At 39.2% G+C, this 20177-nt stretch overlaps 1 protein-coding gene across 2 annotated transcripts in view; it reads left to right on the forward strand.

Moving 5' to 3' along the window:
* The window catches only part of TTC27 (tetratricopeptide repeat domain 27), a 186065-nt gene that overhangs the window by 132170 nt on the left and 33718 nt on the right, over positions 1–20177 (forward strand). For both annotated transcript variants that reach the window (XR_013337240.1, XM_077772789.1), the window contains exons 14-15: positions 13609–13707; positions 17639–17691. Coding sequence is in view for 1 of the 2 variants with exons in the window: in XM_077772789.1 (XP_077628915.1) it covers positions 13609–13707; positions 17639–17691 (152 nt within the window). In the remaining variant the exon portion in view is untranslated. The remainder of the gene's footprint in view (positions 1–13608; positions 13708–17638; positions 17692–20177) is intronic.

A 20177-nucleotide genomic window follows, 5' to 3' on the forward strand; every position in this document is an offset into this window, starting at 1 on the left:
ANTCTGAGCTAGCTGTTTGCACAGAGCCCGAAGTGGGGCTCGAACCCATGAACCGTAAGATCATACCCTGAGCTGAGGTCAGATGCTTAACCAACTGAGCCATCCAAGTGCCTCAACATTTTCTTGTTTGTGTATAAAATGTGAGATCATAGGTGTTAATGTGTTTGCTTGCTTAGCTGAAGTAGTTCATTACCATGAATTCATCATTTTAGTATCACTGACATCAGATGCTTCAAATAGGAAACTCCTTAATTCTATTTTCATAATGGTTTAATTTTTTTTATCCAGTTAGTGGATTCAGAATAAAATTCTTGGAAATTCATTCTCCCAAAGGTGAAACATCTAACATTATTCTGAATGCTATTGTAAATTCAATTAAAAAGTTAAACATAACAGATAAAAGAATTTCTTTCAGTGGTGATGATAAGGATATCAATGTTGGTGGAACGTGGCAACAAGGCAAAAACGATGTTCTTGTGGAATTAAGAAAACCTTTGAGGTGTAAATGTTCTTGAATTTGATTGTAATGGTAGACATAATATGGTCCAAACAGACTTCTACTAATGGAATTAAAAACTGACTGTTGTCATTTACAATTTTTTTTTGAGAGAGAGAGAGAGAGTGAGAGAGAATCCCAAGCAAGCTCCGTGCTCAGTGCAGAGCCCAGTGTGGGGTTTGGTGACACGACCCTGGGATCATGACCTGAGCTAAACTCAAGAGTCGAATGCTCAACCAACTAAGCCACCCAGGTGCCCCTACAAATAATTTTATATGCACCATTGGGTAATTGAATTATAAGATTCTTGTGACACTTCTGATGTTGAATTAAATTTTGTACAGTGTGGCAGTATATACTTTTTCTACCCATCATCTAAAGATGTTTGAATTTTTTAAGAATTATTTTATAAGTCAATTCAACTGTCCTACAACGATATGAACTATTTAAGAAAAGAGTCTTTTGCCTTTTGGCTGCATTGCTTTTTAAAAAATCAATTGGAAATCTTTTATGTATTCAATTAATGAAGTTCCAAAAAATTCAGCTTTTGAAAGTTTTTAACAAATTGTGATTTTTGTAGGCAATACTTTCAAACAGGGAGACATTGAAATTTTTCATAAAGGGAATGGTGAGTGTTCGAATGATATACAGGATTTAATTCTGAAATGTAAAATCACACTTTTGAATATCTTCACTGTCTGCTAGGGCTGCCATAAAAAATGGGACAGCCTGGGTGGTTTAAATAACAAGTTTATTTTCTCACAGTCCTGGAAGGTAACAGTCCAAGATCAGGGACTGTTGGACATCACCTTCTGGGTTGGTTTCTGGTGAGATCTTTCTTCCTGGCTTTTAGATGGTAAGGCTCTTTCTCTGTGTGCCTGTTGTTCTCTTCTTATAAGGATATTGGTCCCATCAGATTAGGGCCCCAACTTTATAACCTCATTTAATATTATCTCCTTTTTTGGGGGGGAGGATAAGAAAGCTTGAGGGATGGGGGCATGGGGCAGCATGGTTGGGGGAGAGAGAGAGAGAGAGAGAGAGAGAGAGAGAATCTTCCAATGCAAGGCTTGACGTCATGACCTTAGGATCATGCCCAAATCAAGATTCAGATGCATAAGAGACTGAGCCACCCAGGCACCCCTAATCTTAATTATCTCCTTAAAGGCCCTCTCTCTAAATATAGTCACACTTGGGGTTGGATTTTAAGATAAGAATTTTGGGGAGGTATAATTCAGTCTATAACATCCACCTTGTAGGAGTCTTTCCTTTGTAACATTTTATTATGCAAATTTCAATTGTATAAAATAAGCAATAGCAGAAAGACCACTATAGTGAACCCCTTCCCATATGCCTGTCAACTAGCTTCAACAATTACTAACTTACAGGTGATCGCATTTCATCAATATTTCCTTAACTCAATCCCATATTATAAAAACAAATCCAGGAGCACCTGTGTGGCTCATCTGGTTAAGTGTTGGGCTCTTGATTTTGGCTCCGGTCACTGTCTCATGGTTTGTGGGATCAAGCCCTGCATTGGGCTCCATGAGGATAACACAGAGCCTGCTTGGGATTCTCTCACTCCCTCTCTCTTTGCCCCTCTCCTCCTCACAGACCTGTGAGCATACAGGCATGCTCTCTCTCTCTCTCAAAATCAATAAACTTTAAAAAATAAATTTAAAAAATATATGGAGTCATTTCATTTTTTTAATGTTTATTAATTTTGAGAGAGAAAGAGTAGGTTGAGGAGGGACAGAGAGAAGGGGAAAGAGAGAATCCCAAGCAGGCTCCATTGTTATTGTAGAACCTGACACGGGACTTGATCCCACTAACTGAGATCATGACTTGAGCCGAAACCAAGAGTCAGACACAACCAACTGAGCCACCGAGGGTCCCCCAAATCATTTCATTTAAAATTTTTTTAAATGTTTATTCACTTTTTGAGAGACAGAGACAGAGCGTGAGTGGGGGAGGAGCAGCGAGAGAGGGAGATAGAATCTGAAGCAGGCTCTAGGCTCTGAGTTGTCAGCACAAAGCCCAACCATGAGATCATGACCTGAGCCGAAGTTGGATGCTTAACCGACTGAGCCACCCAGGCGCCCCTCATTTTTAAATGTTTGAGTATACATCTCTGAAGAAATGACTTTAAAAAGTAACCATAATACCATTGTACTTAAAACCTCAATAATAATTTGTAGGAAACTTTTATTGATCTTCTGATTTTAATTGAATAAATTTATATTCTATACTAAATTGAAGCTCATAATTTATCAGTGCCTAGATTTGGTGAAACTTATAAAGAATCATAAATAGAGACAATTTGTTTTATGAATTTTATCTTATTAAAAATATTTGTTGGGGCATCTGAGTGGCTCAATCGGTTAAGCGCCTGACTTCGGCTCAGGTCGTGATCTCAGTTTGTGAGTTCCAGCCCCGCTTTGGACTCTGTGCTGACAGCTTGGAGCCTGGAGCCTGCTTTGGACTCTGTCTCTCATTCTCTCTTTGCCACTCCCCCACATGTGCTCTGTCTCTGTCTCTCAAATAAATAAATGTAAAAAAAAGATTTTTAAAAATATTTGTTGAAGGTGCCTGGGTGGCTCAGTTGATTAAGCATTCAAGTCTTGATCTCAGGGTCTTGAGTTCAAACCCCATGTTTGGCTCTGTGGTGATCGTGAAGCCTACTTAAAAATAAATTATACATGCAGTGTATATATTTGTTGAAGAAAGGCACGCTAAATGGAGGCAAAAAGGCAGTACTTGAGAAAAATATTTATACGTTTCAATACTAACAAAATTGTATTCAGAATATCTTCTGTTTAATAGCATTTGCTCTCAGTTTACCAGTTATCTCAGTGCATTAAAATATTTCCAGTTTAAGGTGCCTGGGTGACTCGGGTGGTTAAGCATCCAACTCTTGATATCAGCATAATCTTGCTTTCTGAGATCAAGTCTCAGGTCAGACTCCATGCTGAGCACAGAGCCTGCTTGTGATTGTCTCTTTTCCTCTTTCTCTGCCCCTGCCCAACTTGTGCTTATGCGTGTGTGCTCTCTCTCATAATAAATAAACATTAAAATTTTTTTCAGCTTTATTGAGATATAATTGACGTATCAATAGGGTAAGTTGGGGTACACAGTGTGACTGATACTTGTTTGTATTAAAGAATGATTACCATAGTAGGATTGTATTAACATCTCTGACACCTTACATAATCACCTATGTGTGTGTGTGTGTGTGTGTGTGTGTGTGTGTGTGTGTGACATTTAAAATCTACTGTCTTGGCAACTTTCAAGTATATGATACAGTATTGTTAACTGTCATCCACATGCTGTGTGTTAGAACCCCAGAACCTACTCATCTTTATAACTGGAAGTTTGACCCTTTTGACCAAAATCTCCCCATCTCTCCTACCTCCTCGGCCCCTGGCAACCACCATTCTGTTTCTAGAGTTCATCTTTTTAGAGTCCACGTACAAGTGAAAACATACAGTATTTGTATTTGTCTCTCTCTGTCTGCCTGACTTCACTCAGCATAATGTGCTCAGAGTCCATCCATGTTGTCACAAATGGCAGGATTTCCTTCCTTTTTATGGCTGAATAACATTTCTCTCTTTGTGTGTGTGAATGTGTGTATGTACACATTTTCTTTATGCATTCATCTGTCCACAGACATTTAGATTGTTCATATGTCTTGGCTATTGTGAATAATGCTACAGTGAATATGAGGGTGCAGATACCTCTTCAAGACTGTGATTTCATTTCCTTTAAATATACACCCCAGAGTGGAAATTGCTGGGTCATAATGGTAATTCTGTTTGTTATTTTTCCTCACTGCATTTGGAAAGAATATTTTCTCAACTAAAATCATTATGGCCTACAGACAAGAGTCCATCAAAAGTTTTAACAATTTTAAATGTATTAACAATAAAATTGACAATTAACAATAAAGAACAAGGTTGGAGTAGAAGGTAATTTTATGAAAAATTATATAAAAATTATAAGAAAAATCTTATAAGTACTAAGATCATATTGAAAAAAGAAATTAGTCAGAAAAACAGCAATACTGTAGTATTAGATTAGATATGATTTGGGCAATGATTAAAGTTTATGAATGTTAATAAAATTAATTTAAAATCTATCGTATATTACAGAAATGTGCAAATGTCAGAAATGTATGGCTTGATTATGTTCCTTTTGTTATTTTAAGTGTTCAGATACTCAGCATTTAAACATTTTTACTTTGATATATTTTTATTTTTCAATTTTGAACAAAAACAGTCTTAGGAGTCCCCTGATACGGTAAAGCCAGTTTGTTGCTCAACAGTTTGTTGGTCAATCAATAAGGTCTTTTTTAAGATATGTATCTTTAATTATTTTTTAATGCTCTGTTCCACGTTCAAAAAATGTTGCAGTTTGCTCAAGTATATTAAATTGTTGCCTAACTAAGGCATTATCGAGAACCTACCATGTACACACATGGATGTGGGAATGAATTAGCCTGTGTCAGGCTATCAGCGAAGAGTGGAGAGTTTCTGGTGGGGACTGATTGGGCTAGAACTAGTTTGTGAAGGGCCTTAAATGCCCTCCACAACCCTGTGGACGTGGAAGTCTGATGTGGTTTTGAATAAAAGAGTGATATGACAAAAGTGGTATTTTAGGAAGTTTAAATAAGGACTGAATGTCATGGGTGAGTGGGCAGCAAGAATGGAAGCAAATGTTTTAGCAGCGAGAGTGGAAGGATAGAACAGGTTGAAGCCTCATTACCCAGGAAAATCTTCTGAGACTTAGTCATTTGGACTCTGGCAGGATTGGGGGAGAGCTTGGAATCCAACAGGATGCCAGTTTTCTCAGTTGTCTGATTAAAAAGGAAAATGTCCCTATTGATAGAATATAGAGAATCCAGGAGGAAGGGAAAAGATCTCTTACAGGAGAAGGTAATGTGATTTTGGATATTGAATATGAAGACATTGCTATATCCAAGCAGAAGTGGCTGATCGTCCACTGGACATAAGAGTCTGAAGCCCAGTAGTGAGACCACAGTTGAGCTTTCAGATTGGAGCTTTTTTGTGGAAGTAAGGTGAAGCCATGGGAGTGGATAAATTCTTTACAGAAAATCTTGAAAGAGCACACTGAGCAAAACCCTGACTTTTGAGCAACAGCTGGAGGAAAGTAAGAAGTAGCACCAATGAAAAAAGATTCAAACAAAAGATACCACAGTCTTGGTCAGTGTAGTAGGGATTCATGGAAAGGATTTTTGGAAACTAAAGGAACAAGTGTTAGTGAGTGATGTTTGTATAGTGATGAAGTCCAGAGAAGGCCAGGATGAGGCCACTGGATTTGGAGCTAACTAATGACCTTCAAAACCAGCTTCAGGAGGTTTAGAGTGGGCAGCACATGAGGAAATGGATGTAGCATTGGTAGACTGTTCATATCAGGAGCATGTCAGAGGGATGAGGGTCAGAATGTAGAGTATTGAACAAGGGGCAGAAGAGGCAAGTAAAATTTTTCAAGTTACTGGAGGCCTTTGCGTGGTTCAGGGAAGTGGATAGGGGAGAGGGTGAATCTAGCAGAGGGGGAAGAGATTGAATGTTTTAGAGAGAGGGAAAGATAACTAGGGAAGATCATTCTAGGGAAGAGTGAACTGAGAAGAGATGAAGGTATTTGCTCTGGAAAAGGCATAATATTTCCAATGAGACTAGAAAGAAGATGAGAGCATTACTATTATAATAGCATTTTCTGTTTTATTAAGCATCTTCTAGAGTCTGAGCTACAATGTAAGTATAAACCATTTTGAGGTACTGAGAGGGATACCAAAGAATTGTGTTAAGACATGGCCTCTTGCCCTCCTGTGGTGAGCTAAATGAGGAGAGGAGGCAGAAATAACTCTGTGGCCGAGGAGTAAATAGACCACATGCTTTGGATGCCTAGTGATGGCTTTATGAATGAGGATGTGAATGGTCAGAAAAGGCCTGGTGCAGATGTTCTGAACTAGGAGGAATGGTTGAGATTTGGACGGGAGATGGAAGTTGGGAAAGGAGACTAGCAGATGCAAAAACTAACCATGTAGCCAGGAAAGGTTTCCTGGTAACTGTTGGTTTTCACTGTTTATTTAATAACAATAACAACAACAACATAATAATAATGATAGCAGCACCTAACATCAAGTATTTACTAGGTGCCAGGTTCTAGTGTCAAAATTTTGCATATATTTTTAATCCTCACCACAATCCTTGAGGTACTTACTGCTTTTACAACCTCATTTCACAAATCGGGAAAACACAAGGTTAAGCAAGCTCTAGTTCCCACAGCCTGTATGGGGGGAACTTGGACTTGAACCCGGGTTTTCAGGTTCCAGAGCGCTTACTCTCAACCTCTTCCCTCTTGCCTCTAGAGGATATTGTCTTATGTCAGAGAGTAATGGTGGATTTGGTCGAGGTCTAGTTAGAAGCTGTGGAAAGCTTTGCATGCAAAACTGTCAGCCTTGAATTTTTTTCTTCCTTAAATGAAGACTCACTGGGGTTTTCATCCAGAGCAAAGAGAAGTTACAGGTTGCATGTTCTGTAATGATCCAGCAGATGACAGCGAGTGCGTCTGCAAGACCAGGGAAATTGAGAGGAACCGGGGCAGCCCTGGCCAGCCGGTTCTAGACGTGAGACCGCACTTCCAGGACACAAGACCCTGATAGACTTGTTAGGTTATCTTGGGAGCGTGTGCTCTCCCTTGATGTGTAGCGGTTAATTTTCTATTTCATTGTAGTTTTTGAAAGAATAAAGCATTTTCATTTGAAATGGAGTTCTAGAGTTGCTGTTGTGAGCTGGGATTAGCCATGGTGGAAAGACTTGAGGAATTGGAGCTTACATTCCGATGGAGAGGACAGAACGAACATATGTGAATAATATGGAGAGAAAAAAGAGATTCTTTTCTTTTTGTTCTTCCTTTCTCATATTGGTAGGCAATAAAAAATGAAACTCTTAAAGTCTAACTTGCATAACTGCCAAGAAACACGAGCCCCGCAGTAACATCTGGGCCATAGCTGTGGCTCGAAGGGCAGCCGGGAGGGCAGAAGCTTTGCTGCTGTGAACCTGACTCCAAATCCTGGCGGCCCCCAGGAACATAAGGAAGGTAGATCACCTCATCTTTCTGAGCTTCGGTTTCCTCATTTGTGAAGTGGATGTACAGTTCCGGTCTCAGTGTGCTGCTGGGGAAGTTAGAGCTGATGCAGGTAAAGTGACTTGCGTGTTTCCTGTGTGAAGTTCTCAGTCATAGATGGTACATGGTGGGCTTTTTCTCTCCTGGCTGTTGCCGTGCGGTAGTAATGGTGCAAGGACATCGTTGCTGCCGTGTTATCTGTAGCCTGGAATGAGGGGGACACATCTAACATGAGAATCTCACATGCAGATAACACCTGAACAGCTGTATTTCCTCACATTATGTATTCTCTGGAAAGAGTGGGCAAATTAAACAGCCATTCATAACCAAATTGGGGAAAGGAATAAGAAGGGGGCATTAAACAATTAATAGCCTGTCTAGTTCAAGAAAAAAGTATATATAAAGTTTAGTTGATCCTGTAGTTTAATTTTTTTTTGCATTTATTTATTTTTGAGAGAGAGAGAGACAGAGTGCAAGCAGGGGAGGGTCAGAGAGAGAGGGAGACACAGAATCTAAAACAGGTTCCAGGCTCCGAGCTGTCAGCACAGAGCCTGATGAGGGGCTCTATCCCATGAAACATGGGAGCATGACCTGAGCCAAAGTTGGACACTTATCCCACAGGGCCACCCAGGCGCCCCAATCCTCTAGTTTAAGCAAGACAGTGAAACAGAGGAAATTTTTTCCTTTAGAAAGAGAGAGAAGCTGGCAGCCTAGGACTCATGTTTCCTTGGGGCGGATATGAGAAATTTGGTTATGAAAGTGTCGATGGTGCACTTTTCAAAAGAATAGTAGCACCAAGCATCACTTTAGTAAAGGCTGTTACCAAAAGAACATTGGTATCGCTCTTAGATTTGTCTTGGGTCATTTCCTGTTTAAGGAAACCACATTCAACAACTTATCTGAATTTGGGGTCATGGGAATGAGTCAGGGATGTGGAAAGGAGGGATAGAGAGCCTGGCTCGGCTTTAGGATTCTTTATAACGTGTTGAACGTTATACACGACATAAAAAAATTCAGTCAATCCTATAAGGAAAATTAGCGAAAGTTTGAAGCTGCTGTTTATTCATTCTGCAGAAGCTTTGAGGAGGAAGTAGATTTGAGTAATAGACTCCTCATTTAAGAAAGAAAGTTGTAATATATAAGCAAATGGTACCTAGTGTGGATGTGCTTTAAGACTTGTAAAAATTAACTTAAAAAAATTTTTTTTAATATTATTCATTTTTGAAAGAGGTAGTGTGAGCAGGAGAGGGGCAGAGAGAGAAGGAGACACAGAATCTGAAGCAGGCTCCAGGCTCTGAGTTGTCAGCACAGAGCCTGATGCGGGGCTCGAACTCTAGAACTGTGAGATCATGACCTGAGCCGAAGTTGGATGCTTAATTGAGTCACCCAGACACCCCAAAATTAGCGTTTTCATTGTAAAAATAATCCACACCCTTTGCTTAGTGATGCTTAGTCTCAGAGTAGCAAACTGTTTAATTCCTTTTTTTTTTTTTAAACTTTGATTTCTGTTTTAATTGTTAAGGTTAATATATTGTCTCTGCCTTCATCACGCCCATTGCACACCGGAAACCAGGAACTATTGTGTGCATTGTGTGACTTTAGGCAGATTACTTCCTTTCTAGGCCTTGTTTTCCCCTCTGCCTTTTTTTTTGAATTGATTTCTAAGGCTTCTAATTGAAGTGATTCCCTCCTAGCTTCTCAAACCTGCGGATTCCATGGTTTGTGTCGCCAGTCTACTTACTTTGCCACTAGATGGCACTAATGTGCCTTTGAAACCTGTCATGTCTGGGTTTTCAGAAAATTGGGTGTGAGGAAGCCTTGAAATTTTTGCTTCTTCAAATCCCCATTTAACAGTTGGGTGACTGAGACCCAGAGGGTGAGTTACTCAGAACCCCCTGAACCCCAGTCATCCGTCTTCCCCTCTATTCCACTGTTTCTCTAGGGGGCCTTGTGAGGGACACCCTGAGACCATGTTCTCAACTAGTCTTGTTCTTTGTTAATTATTTTTAAAATAATTTCAAACCATTCTTTAAGTGCTTATATCATCATATTCAAAATAAATAATTGGCCTGCTTTATTGTTTCTGTATTGGCTCCCTCAGAGAAAACAACTAGACTGTCAGCTTCGAAAATCATTGCCCTTCCTATAAGTAGCCGGTCTCACAGTTTACCCTAGAATAAGCGCTACAGAAAGCTCGACCGGAGCCTCTCTATGGTTATCTTTTTCCATTCTTGCCCAGGCCGTCCCTTTGATAAGAGGTTTGCCTTTCAGCTCTTCCTCCATCTAAACATGGCCATCCATTCTTGTGTCTCATCTGTGTCCACTGGCCTAATTGGGAGAGCTTTTGGGGGTAGATATGCTCCAGTTCTTAAACAGTTGATCTCCTGGGTTTTCCCAGCCCATGTTAACTCTTCTTTTTTTCCTGTCTTGCTTGATTGGTGATGAGGATGGTATTGCCGTAAATCATGGCTGTGTGTGGGCAGAATGGTGCAGTGGGAGGCAGGGTGGCCACGTGGAGAAGACGTGGGCTCTGCAGTCCCGCTGACTGAGTCAGATCTCTGCTCTGTCACAGACTGACTCTATGACCCATTGTCATCTCTCTAATGAGGGTAATATTTACTACCTTGCGAGGCTTTTGTGAGGAAGAACTGAGGTAATGTGTGGATGGAAAGCTCCTGGTGTCAGTGCTTGGCACACATAGTAACTGCTCATTATGTGCTAATTATTCTGACTGCCATTGTATAGAGAGGAACAGGAGAGGCTATAGCATGTGACAGGTAGGAGCCCAAGTGAGGGTCTCAGCCAGAGGACTTAGATTTTTTTTTTTTTAAAGATCTCTACATCCAACGTGGGGCTTGAAGTCACAGCCCTAATATCAAGAGTTACATGCTCCACTGACTGAGCCAGCTACATACTCCCTTTTTTACTTTTTGAATGTGGCTTCTAGAAAACATGAGGAGGCTAACATTATATCCCTACATGATTGCACTAGACTGAAAGGTAGAGGTGTTTTATACTCAAACATACACAGTTTTAATTTGGGGAATCATCTGTCAAGGTTTTTTTGAGGCTTTTGATTTTCCTTCTTATGATGTTCTTGTTTTCTTTTAAATAAATTATTTTAATATTTATTTTGAGAGAGAGTGTGTGTGTGTGAGCAAGAGAGAGAAAGAGAGAGGGAAAGAGAGAATCCCAAGAAGGCTCCATGCTCAGCACAGAACCCAAGGCAGGGCTTGATCTCAAGAACTGCAAGATGATGTCCTGGGCCAAAATCAAGAGTTGGGTGCTTAATCGACTGAGCCACCCAGGTGTTATGATGTTCTTTTTTTAAGAGCATGACCTGAATCAAGATGCCAGTCACTATTGGCATATTAGGTAATCGTTTAAAATGAAAAAAAGAGGCACCAGCTATTCTCCTTAGTCCTCCAAATTCTGGGGACTCAATGGAGAAACAACGTCTGAATCTATTATTTATAGTTTAGTGTGTCAGCTACAAGCAATTAGAAGATCCTTGAGTTTGTTTTTTAAAAACCCATTTCATGATTTCAAAGAATAGGGTGTGTGCAAAAACCATCTCCTATGTAATTATATCTTATCAACAGATGGAAATCTACTAGCTTTAATGGTCCTAGAATTTTCCTTCACATGCAAATTATTAAAACAACAGCACACATGACCAAGAGTAAAAAAAAAAAGTGAGAACCATAATTCTATATATTAAATGAAGTCATCAGCCTGATTTTCATTAAATTTATTTGGTTTTAAGACACTAGTTACAAAACACTGACCTCTTTCAAAATCTTAAAGGTAAATAGTAATCTCATTACCAGCTTGTTTTAGAGCTGTGAGTAATTGCTAATTTTAGATTCGTAACCTTTGTCTTTCCAGGTGGATTGAAAAATAAAGTTCTTTATTTACATCTTGAATTTACACTTGCTTTTTTTTTCCCTTTTTAATAACAACACATGTGAAATAGTTTTATAGAAGTTTATTTTCAGAAAGCAAGCACGGCACATGGATTTTGAGAACTTCGAGGGCAATTTTCATTGTTCTTGCTTTAGTCCCAGAATGAGGTATCCCTCCTTCCAAGTAAACTTGTGACCATAATTCATTGGATATAAGATACCATCAGTTGTAAGAGGCACATTTATTTTAAGTGCCACCTTGTATAGAAAATAAAATGCCTCCAATAAACTCTGACAAAGCTGTTGGATCTATTTCAGAGCTGTTAAACGGTGAAAAAAAGGTATACCTTATACCTGATGAAATGTAAGACAGATTTTGAAACTTACACATTGCTTAGACGTTAGAGAGCTTGTTTTATATATTGTTTATACTTTAGCATCAGACTTAAGGCGAGCTCAGAATGTATCATATTTAGTGAGTATGGCTTGGTCTCTTGATTCTGTAAATAACTAATAGATGGAAAGTGTAATGATGTCTTTCAGGTGCTGGTAGCCCCTTGATTCAGAAAAGTGAACTTCTAGCTTTGCTTCAACCTGGAATCTCTAGCTTCCCCCCACCCCCCATCATACACCCACCTTCTTTTCAGTGGTACCTATTCCTCTAACAAAATCTGTTCTCCATAAAGGCTCCTGATAGCAGTTATTTATAGCCTCTTGTGAATTTAAGGCAAAGTGTTAAATTGCCCAAGGATGTTTGCTTTTTAAGCCTTATCTCTAATTATCGGCTAAAAATCTTTATCTGCTTAAAAACCCTTCAGGCCCCAACTAGCCATATGGAACAAGTTTTGTGAAAATGGCTGGGGGAGGAGGGGTATGGGGGTGCCTCCTGGTTGTCTCTGTGGAAGGCTACAGACAGATAACAGAGCACCTCATTTCCTTTCCCACCCTGAAGGGTGCCACCAGACCTGTCTGCCTGCTCCCAGCCTTTGTCCTGGGAGTCAGTGAGGGAGTAGGCTGCGTTCTTCCTCCGCTGCCCTGGCTGCTCTCGTAACCAAAAGGAAAGCAAGCTTGCCTTGTAACAGCTGCATTTCTGACTAATTTCATTGAAATTTTTATCAGCTTTATCTTCCTTTTGATACAGGCTATTGAATTTTAAGGAAACCCTGTAATATGAAGAATTCTTTTGTAATTTCAATAGCTACTTCCTAATTCACCTACTTTTTCTCTTTTTTTCTTTCTAAATCTCTGTGCTCATACATCTTACTGACTTAAGTCAGGCTTTCCATTTTGAATGACTATTTGGTAATGTAGATTCTCAGCCTGCTTTTTTCTAAATTATTTTCAGGCATGCCCAGGCAGATATGTGGTAGGGCAGTTGGCTTTTGTTTAAGCTGCAGAATTGTTTGTGGTCTAGCTTGAAGATGAAAGCAAGAGTATTTTTTTCCTTCTCTCAAGTTTGTTATACATTTATCAGTTGTAAATTTGCTATTACTTTGTATACTTAAAATTTTTTAATGTTTTAATTAATTAATTAATTAATTAATTAATTAATTAATTAATTAATTTTGAGAGAGACAGAGTGCTAGCAGGGGAGGGCCAGCAGAGAGGGAGACACACAGTCCGAAGCAGGCTTCGGGCTCTGAGCTGTCTGCGCATAGCCTGACAGGGGGCTCTAACTCACCAACTGTAAGATCATGACCTGAGCCAAAGTCCAGACGCTTAAGTGACTGAGCCACCCAGGCATTCTAACACTTGTATACTTTTGATATAGTTGATACTCGGTAAAAATGTTAGATTCATCCCACATTGGTAGTATCAGGGTTTGTAGACAGAGTTCTTGATTGCATTCACAGCGTTTGGTTAGCACAAAGAGTGGTCTTTCTTAGCAAAAGACATGCAGTAATAATTGCACATGCATTCAGTATTGTGTTAGCTTTCAAAACTCCATGAAGAAATTCACTTCTGTTACTAAATTTCCTGCATTGAAACTTATGTAAAGGGTAAGGTAAATATCAATAGATGTCTCTATTTGCATGAATGATTTTGACCTTTTTGTCTTTGCAGCTCGGGGTGTGGTTTTCTCTGGGCTGTGCCTATTTGGCCTTGGAAGACTATGCAGGTTCCGCGAAGGCATTTCAGCGTTGTGTGACTCTAGAACCCGATGTAAGTTTGTTCGGTCTTCTTTCCTTCTCACAGCTCTGGGAGAGTCTCTGAGTTACTTGAATTGTACTGTAGCTCAGTAATTCCTCTGGGTACACAGTTTCAGTTATGCAGGATGCATAGATTCTAGAGATCTAGAGAGCACAGTGTTCAACATTGTGCTGTGGTTGACAATACTGTGTTGTGTACTCAAAATTTCGTAGAGTGGTAGATCTCATGTTAAGTGTTCTTATCACAATTAAAAAAACATAAAAGAAGGCAAAATATTTCAAATTTTCTATTATTTTATGTCAAAAGAAAAGCAATCGGAAGAAATTATATTTTTGACAGAAAGTCACACCTTAAGGTAAGTTATTTATAAATCTAGAAAGAAGTTTCTTATAGTAGCTAAGTTATTTGTGAAAAACAAGTTTGATACAACAGTTTTTTAGTTAAAATTCTACTTTTAACAGAAGTATATAGTAAAATGTCACATCTGTCTTGTCATTCAGTAATGTGTGCTGCCTATGTTCATTGCATTATTAGAAAGTTCTTTTAGTTTACAGTCCTTTAATATTTAATAGTTTCACTGAGATGATAAATAATTCACGTATCATGTTCTTCCATTCCGAGGTAAAATTCAGTGACTTCTTAATAGCGCTGTGCAACCATCACTACAGTCAATTCTAGAACATTTTTATTATCATAAAAAGAATACCCTGTACCCATTAGCAGTCACTCCTCATTTCTTTCAAACACCTTCCACTCACCACTCTCCACTCCCTGCCCCAGGCAACTACTAATGTGGATTTGCCTATTTCTGACATTTCCTGTACATGGAATCCTACGCTCTGTGGTCTTTTGTGGCCTCTTTCATTTAGATGGGTGTTTTCCCAGTTCACCCATGTTGTTGCACGTATTAGTACTTCTTTCTGTTTTATGGCCAAGTAATAGTCGATTATATGGGTGTATCAAGTTACTTATTCTTCCATTGTTGGACATTTTAATTGTTTCCATTTTTTGGCTCTCTCAACAGTCATTTACAGTTTTTGTGTGGACATATGATTCTGTTCCTCTTAGGAATGTGGTAGAGTTACTGGGTATATCAGCTTTGTGTTCAAAATTCTGAGAAACTGCCAAACTGTTTTCTAAATCACCGTTTTACGTCCCCACCAGCAATGTACGGGGGCTCCCGTTTCTCCACACTTTGGTAGCTCTTGTTATTATCTGGCTCGTTGGTTCCAGTCATCCTTGGTTGTGGTATCTCACTGTGGCTTCTTCATTTTCCATTTCCCTGGTGCCTAGTGATGTTGGACATCTTTCCATATGCTTCTTGGCCATTTGTGTCTCATCTTTGGAGGAATGTTTGTTGGCATCCTTTGCCCGGTTTTAAATTGGGTTAGTTGTCTTTTTATTGTTGAGTTGTAGGAGCTCTTTAAATATCTTAGATACAAGCCCCATATCAGATATATGATTTGCAAATATTTTCTCCCATTTTGTACACTGTATTTCACTTTCTTAAAGGTCTCTTTTGAGGTACAACAGTTTTTAGTTTAGATGAGGCCCAACTTACCTATTTTTTTTCTCTTATTGCTCATGTGTTTGGTATCCTATCTAAGAATCCATTGCCAGATTTAAGGTCATGAAGATTTACCCCTCTCTTTTCTTGTAAGAGTTTTATTCTTTTAGCTCTGATGTTTATGTCCAATCTGCTGTTAAATCCGTTTATTAAATTCCTCACAGTTTATGTGGTGGTAGATGTTGACTGAACTTATTGCAATGATCATTTCCCAGTATATAAATGTATCAAATCATAGTATCCACTGAAAAATAAAACAGAGTTATATACCAATTATCTCTCAACTTAAGAAGGCTATGCATCATTTCAGATAATGTATTTTTTTAGTTCAAAATCTTTCCTTTGGTCCTTTTTACAGTTTTCATGTTTATGAGATTCCCAAGTTGTTTCTTTATTGCGTTCATGTCTTTTTCAAATCTTTGTTTTAATAACAGCTGTTTTGAAGTCTTCATTTTGATGTCTACAACATCGTTTTCATTTCTCTGTTTCTACTAATTTTTCCTTCTGCTATGGATGAATTTTCTTGCTCATTTGCACATCTATCAAGATTTTTAATTGTATCCTGCACATCATGGATGCTGTGTTGAGCTTCTGGGTTCTGTTGTTTTCCCTTAAGGAAGGTAGAGCTTTATTTTGGCATTTGTCTAATATACTGTGGATCAGCTTTATTTTAAGCTTTGTTAGGGTGGGTCTTGCCTTGTCCTTATTCTGCGGTTGTAATCACACTTGTCTAAGGTGTGAGCTTTTGGTGGCTACCCTTAATACCATGTGTGATCAATGAGTTCTCCACTCTGATTGGTTGGAACTTGAATAGTTCCTAGCATCATGTGGCCTCCAGAATTTCCATTCAGCTCACAACTCTCTGGCAGTTGTTCTCTGCTTGGCTGCAAGAAGTTTTGCCCTGAACACTTATAGCTTAATATTCAGCCAGGGACCCACAGAGATGCTTATTGAGATTTCTGGAACTTATTCTCTGCATGGCTCTCATTTCCCTGTTTCTTTGCCCTGCAAACTCTAGCCAACTTTTGAGCCCTGAACTTTAATCTTTTTTTTTTTGTTTGTTTTTAGAGAGAGAAGAGAGCATACATGGGCACCATCAGGGAAGCAGAAGGGGAGAGAGAGAGAGAGAGAGAGAGAGAAAGAGAATCTCAAGCAGATTCCAAGCCTAGTGCAGAGCCCAACATGGGGCTCGATCTCACAACCTTTAGATCATCACCTGAGCTGAAATCAGGAGTCAGATGCTTAACCAACTGAGCCACCCAGGAGCCCTTGATCTCTTTTTGTTAATCTCAGTAAGACTTGCTGTGCTTTGTTGGGTTTCTTCCTTCCTCCCTGTGCTACAGCCCTGAAAGTGCCTCTACATGGAGGTGTAGGCTGATTGTTGACACATCTCAGTTTACCTTCTCTTAAGGGTCACAGTCCCTTGCTGCTTGTTGTCCAACTTCTCAGAAATAGTTGTTTCCTAAATTTTGTCCAGTTTGTAGCTTTTTATGGTAGTAAGGCTAGTCTGGTACTGACTGTGCTATGTCTGCAAGCAGAGGTCCATTGCCACTTAATTTTTAAATCATACGTTTGGAATTTGAAAACTATATACTCTATATTTCATAAAAAGCTCAACAAAGAGGAACAAGTATAATTCATATCGTTCTTATTAGAATCAACAGTCACGTGATGGCTTTAATTTATTTTTGTCATTGCACAGAGGAATAAGTAGAGAAATATATTTGATTGATGAAATACTTAGGAATAACACTGGGGAACACATACTCCTTTATTCTCCTATCTGATGAAAGATGATGGTAAAACAGCAAAGCCTTTCAATATATGAAAAACAGGAGCTCCTGGGTGGCTCAGTCAGTTGAGCATCCAACTTTGGCTCAGGTCATGATCTCGTGGTTCATGAGTTTGAGCTCCTCATCAGGTTCTCTGCTGTCAGTGTGGAGCCCTCTTTAGATCCTCCGTCCCCTCCCTCCCCCACACCTTCCCCATTCATGCTGTCTCTCCAAAAAATAAATATTTAAAAAAGATATGAAAAACAGTATTCTGCATGGTCTTGGATTTGTAATGTCTATATATTATGTAAATTATGTTGCAGATTGTTCAGTTATTTTGGAAATATAAATTTGGAAATAAAGTCTTAGGTAAATTCCAAATTAGTCCTGTAATAGTTGTATCAATTTGTTGACTATTTTTGTTTAAAATTATAAAAATTAAGTTTAATTCACTGAACTTTCTCATACAACTTAAACATTCCTTATTGACAATTGTGATTGTAAAGAGCACGTCTTGGACTAGGAAAATATGTTCTACTTTGAGTTGTAGCAGTTATGTTACCTAAATGGGACTGGTCTGTAACTGGGTTCTCTATCATTTCAGAATGCTGAGGCTTGGAACAATTTGTCAACTTCCTATATCCGATTAAAACAAAAGTAAGTACATCAGGCAGATATGAAGAACTCAGTTTCCAAAATGAATGAGGTAAAAAAAAATTTTTTTGTTGTTTTTACAAATGAGATTTTCTTCCATGGAATGCAGAACATAGTGCCTTCCTTCTTTTCCTCTTGCCCATCCTTGTCTTTGAATTAGAATGACTTAATATAGCCATTTGAATTCTAAATGTAGTTTATTTCTTGAAAATATTTACCATGTAATAAAATAAGAAATATTATTAGGGTGAAGTTTTACATCCTAAATTTCAAAGCAAGCATGCCCTTAGTTCATTAACTCCATTGATAGATTCTTATTGATTGTTTGCTGTGTGCTAGATATTACTGAGAAATATAAGTATGAACCAGTGTCTTTAGGAATTATAGATTGAAAAAATAAAATGTCACTGTATTATTTTAAAAATTGATTAGCATTAGAAGTAGTATGTGGTAGGGGCACCTGGGAGGCTCAGTCAGTAAAGTGTCTGACTTCTGCTCAGGTCATGATCTCACGTTTGTGATTTTGAGCCCTGTGTCGGGCCGTGTGCTGACAGCTCAGAGGTTGGAGCCTGCTTCGGATTTTGGGTCTCCCTCTTTCTCTGCCCCTCCCCTGCTCGTGCTCTGTCTTTGTCTCTCTCAAAAATAAATAACATTAAAAAAATTTAAAAGAAGTAGTATGAAGTAAGTATCAAATGGGAAATACAAAGAGAGCTATAGTTATAGTGAGTGATATTTGTAGAACACTCATTCTTTTTTTTTTTTTTAAGTTTATTTATTTTGATAGAGATATAGAGAGAAGGTGGGGGAAGAGGACAGAGAGAGGGAGACAGAATACCAAGCAGGCTCTGTACTGTCAGTGCAGAGCCTGATGTGGGGCTTGAACTCATAAAACCATGAGATCATGATCTGAGCCAAAGTCTAGAGTCCATCGCTTTACTGAGTGAGCCCCCCACACGCTGCTAAGACACTCATTCTATGCCAGACACTCTTTGGGTCCCAGAAGAGAAAGTGATTATGATCTTGGTTCAGGGATACCTCTGAGAGAATGTTGGTGTCAAGCTAAAATTTGAAGAGGAGGTAGAGGGGACAGAGGAAGGCCTCTCTGGCAAGAGAAACCTAAACATGTGCAGAGCAAGTAAACTATACCAACTATAGATTATAGTGAGGTCTATAGGGAGAGAGAAGGTTGGAGTCAAATGGCTGTATGTTCTGATCATCTGACTGACAAGTTGAGACTATCCTGCTGGCAGTAGGAAGCCAGAGATTTCAGTGGGTGTTGGGGGGGGGGGGGNCTTTTGGGGAAGATTTATCTGGTGGCAGTGTGAGACAGACTGGAGAGGAAACTGGGGGCTGGGAACCATGTCAGGAGACAGCTGTTGTAACAGTCCAGGCAGGAGATAACTAGCCTGGAAAAAGAAGGGGCTGGTGCCAATTTATAAAGGGGACAACCAACTGGCCTTATTGACTGGCCACAGAAAACCAAGGAAAGGGAAGAGACAAGGATTGCTGTTGCCAGAGTTTTTGTCAGTGAAGGAAAGGATGGCTCTCTTTTCATCTTCATTTGGCCTTATTTTCAAGCTTAATTTAATTTTTCTTTGTGGATTCACAAGATACTTCTGAAGATATCATTAAATCCACATTATGTTGAGATCATGAAATGCTTCTGCTGCTCTTGGATGACAAACTACATAAATGAAGTACTGTTTTTTCTACCTTTGTCTTTGGAAAATAATATTATGTTCTTGATTGCAACTGATTGTGTTAAAATTCCCTAGGGACCCTTTTGGTTTAAAGCAAGGGGCAGGGGAAATCCCTGTCATAGTTGTAGAGTGATCTCAGTGGGTTTTTCTGGCAACCCTGATAATTTTGTATGTAGTGTAGCTCTTGATACTCTCTCTACCTTGTCTCCAGCCCATTAACCCTAAGCATTCCTCTTTCTCTCAGACGGGTTCCTCACATTGTTCAACTTCTTTTTGACACTTTCTTGTCTTCCTACAGCTCCATAAATAGGTTTTGGTGTAAAAGTGGGGTTGTAAGGTCAAAGGTGAATCACTGCCTTATTCTTGACTCTTTGCTCTTTCCTTTCTTTGCTGCTGTTCCAGACATAGCTCATCTTTGACTCATGAGATTGTTACTTCAGGGGTAAATTATGACTGCTCCTCTCAGAAGAATTCTATCCATGCCTAAAAGGGACCTTCAGACCATTTCATCTGTCCCTTTGCTCTCTCTTCACTAATGTGCCCTTTTTGTTGTTTCATCTGGTTCCCTAGGCATCATGTCCCTACCAGTCCTTTGGGAGAATCTTCCATCTTTCTGTATAACTTGCATAGTGCAGTGTCACAACCATTATGGGCTTGATAAGTGAATCCTGAACTGAAGATCCTTGTGAAGAGGCTGTACCTAGGAGAAAAGAATTCATGGCAACAACTTAGAGACCTGGAGATTGAGGTTAGAGGACCAGAGCACATGCAGGAGAAGGGATAATCCTC

This window comes from Crocuta crocuta, unplaced genomic scaffold (assembly GCF_008692635.1).
Source record: "Crocuta crocuta isolate KB4526 unplaced genomic scaffold, BGI_CrCroc_1.0 scaffold363, whole genome shotgun sequence".
NCBI classification, from domain to species: domain Eukaryota; kingdom Metazoa; phylum Chordata; class Mammalia; order Carnivora; family Hyaenidae; genus Crocuta; species Crocuta crocuta.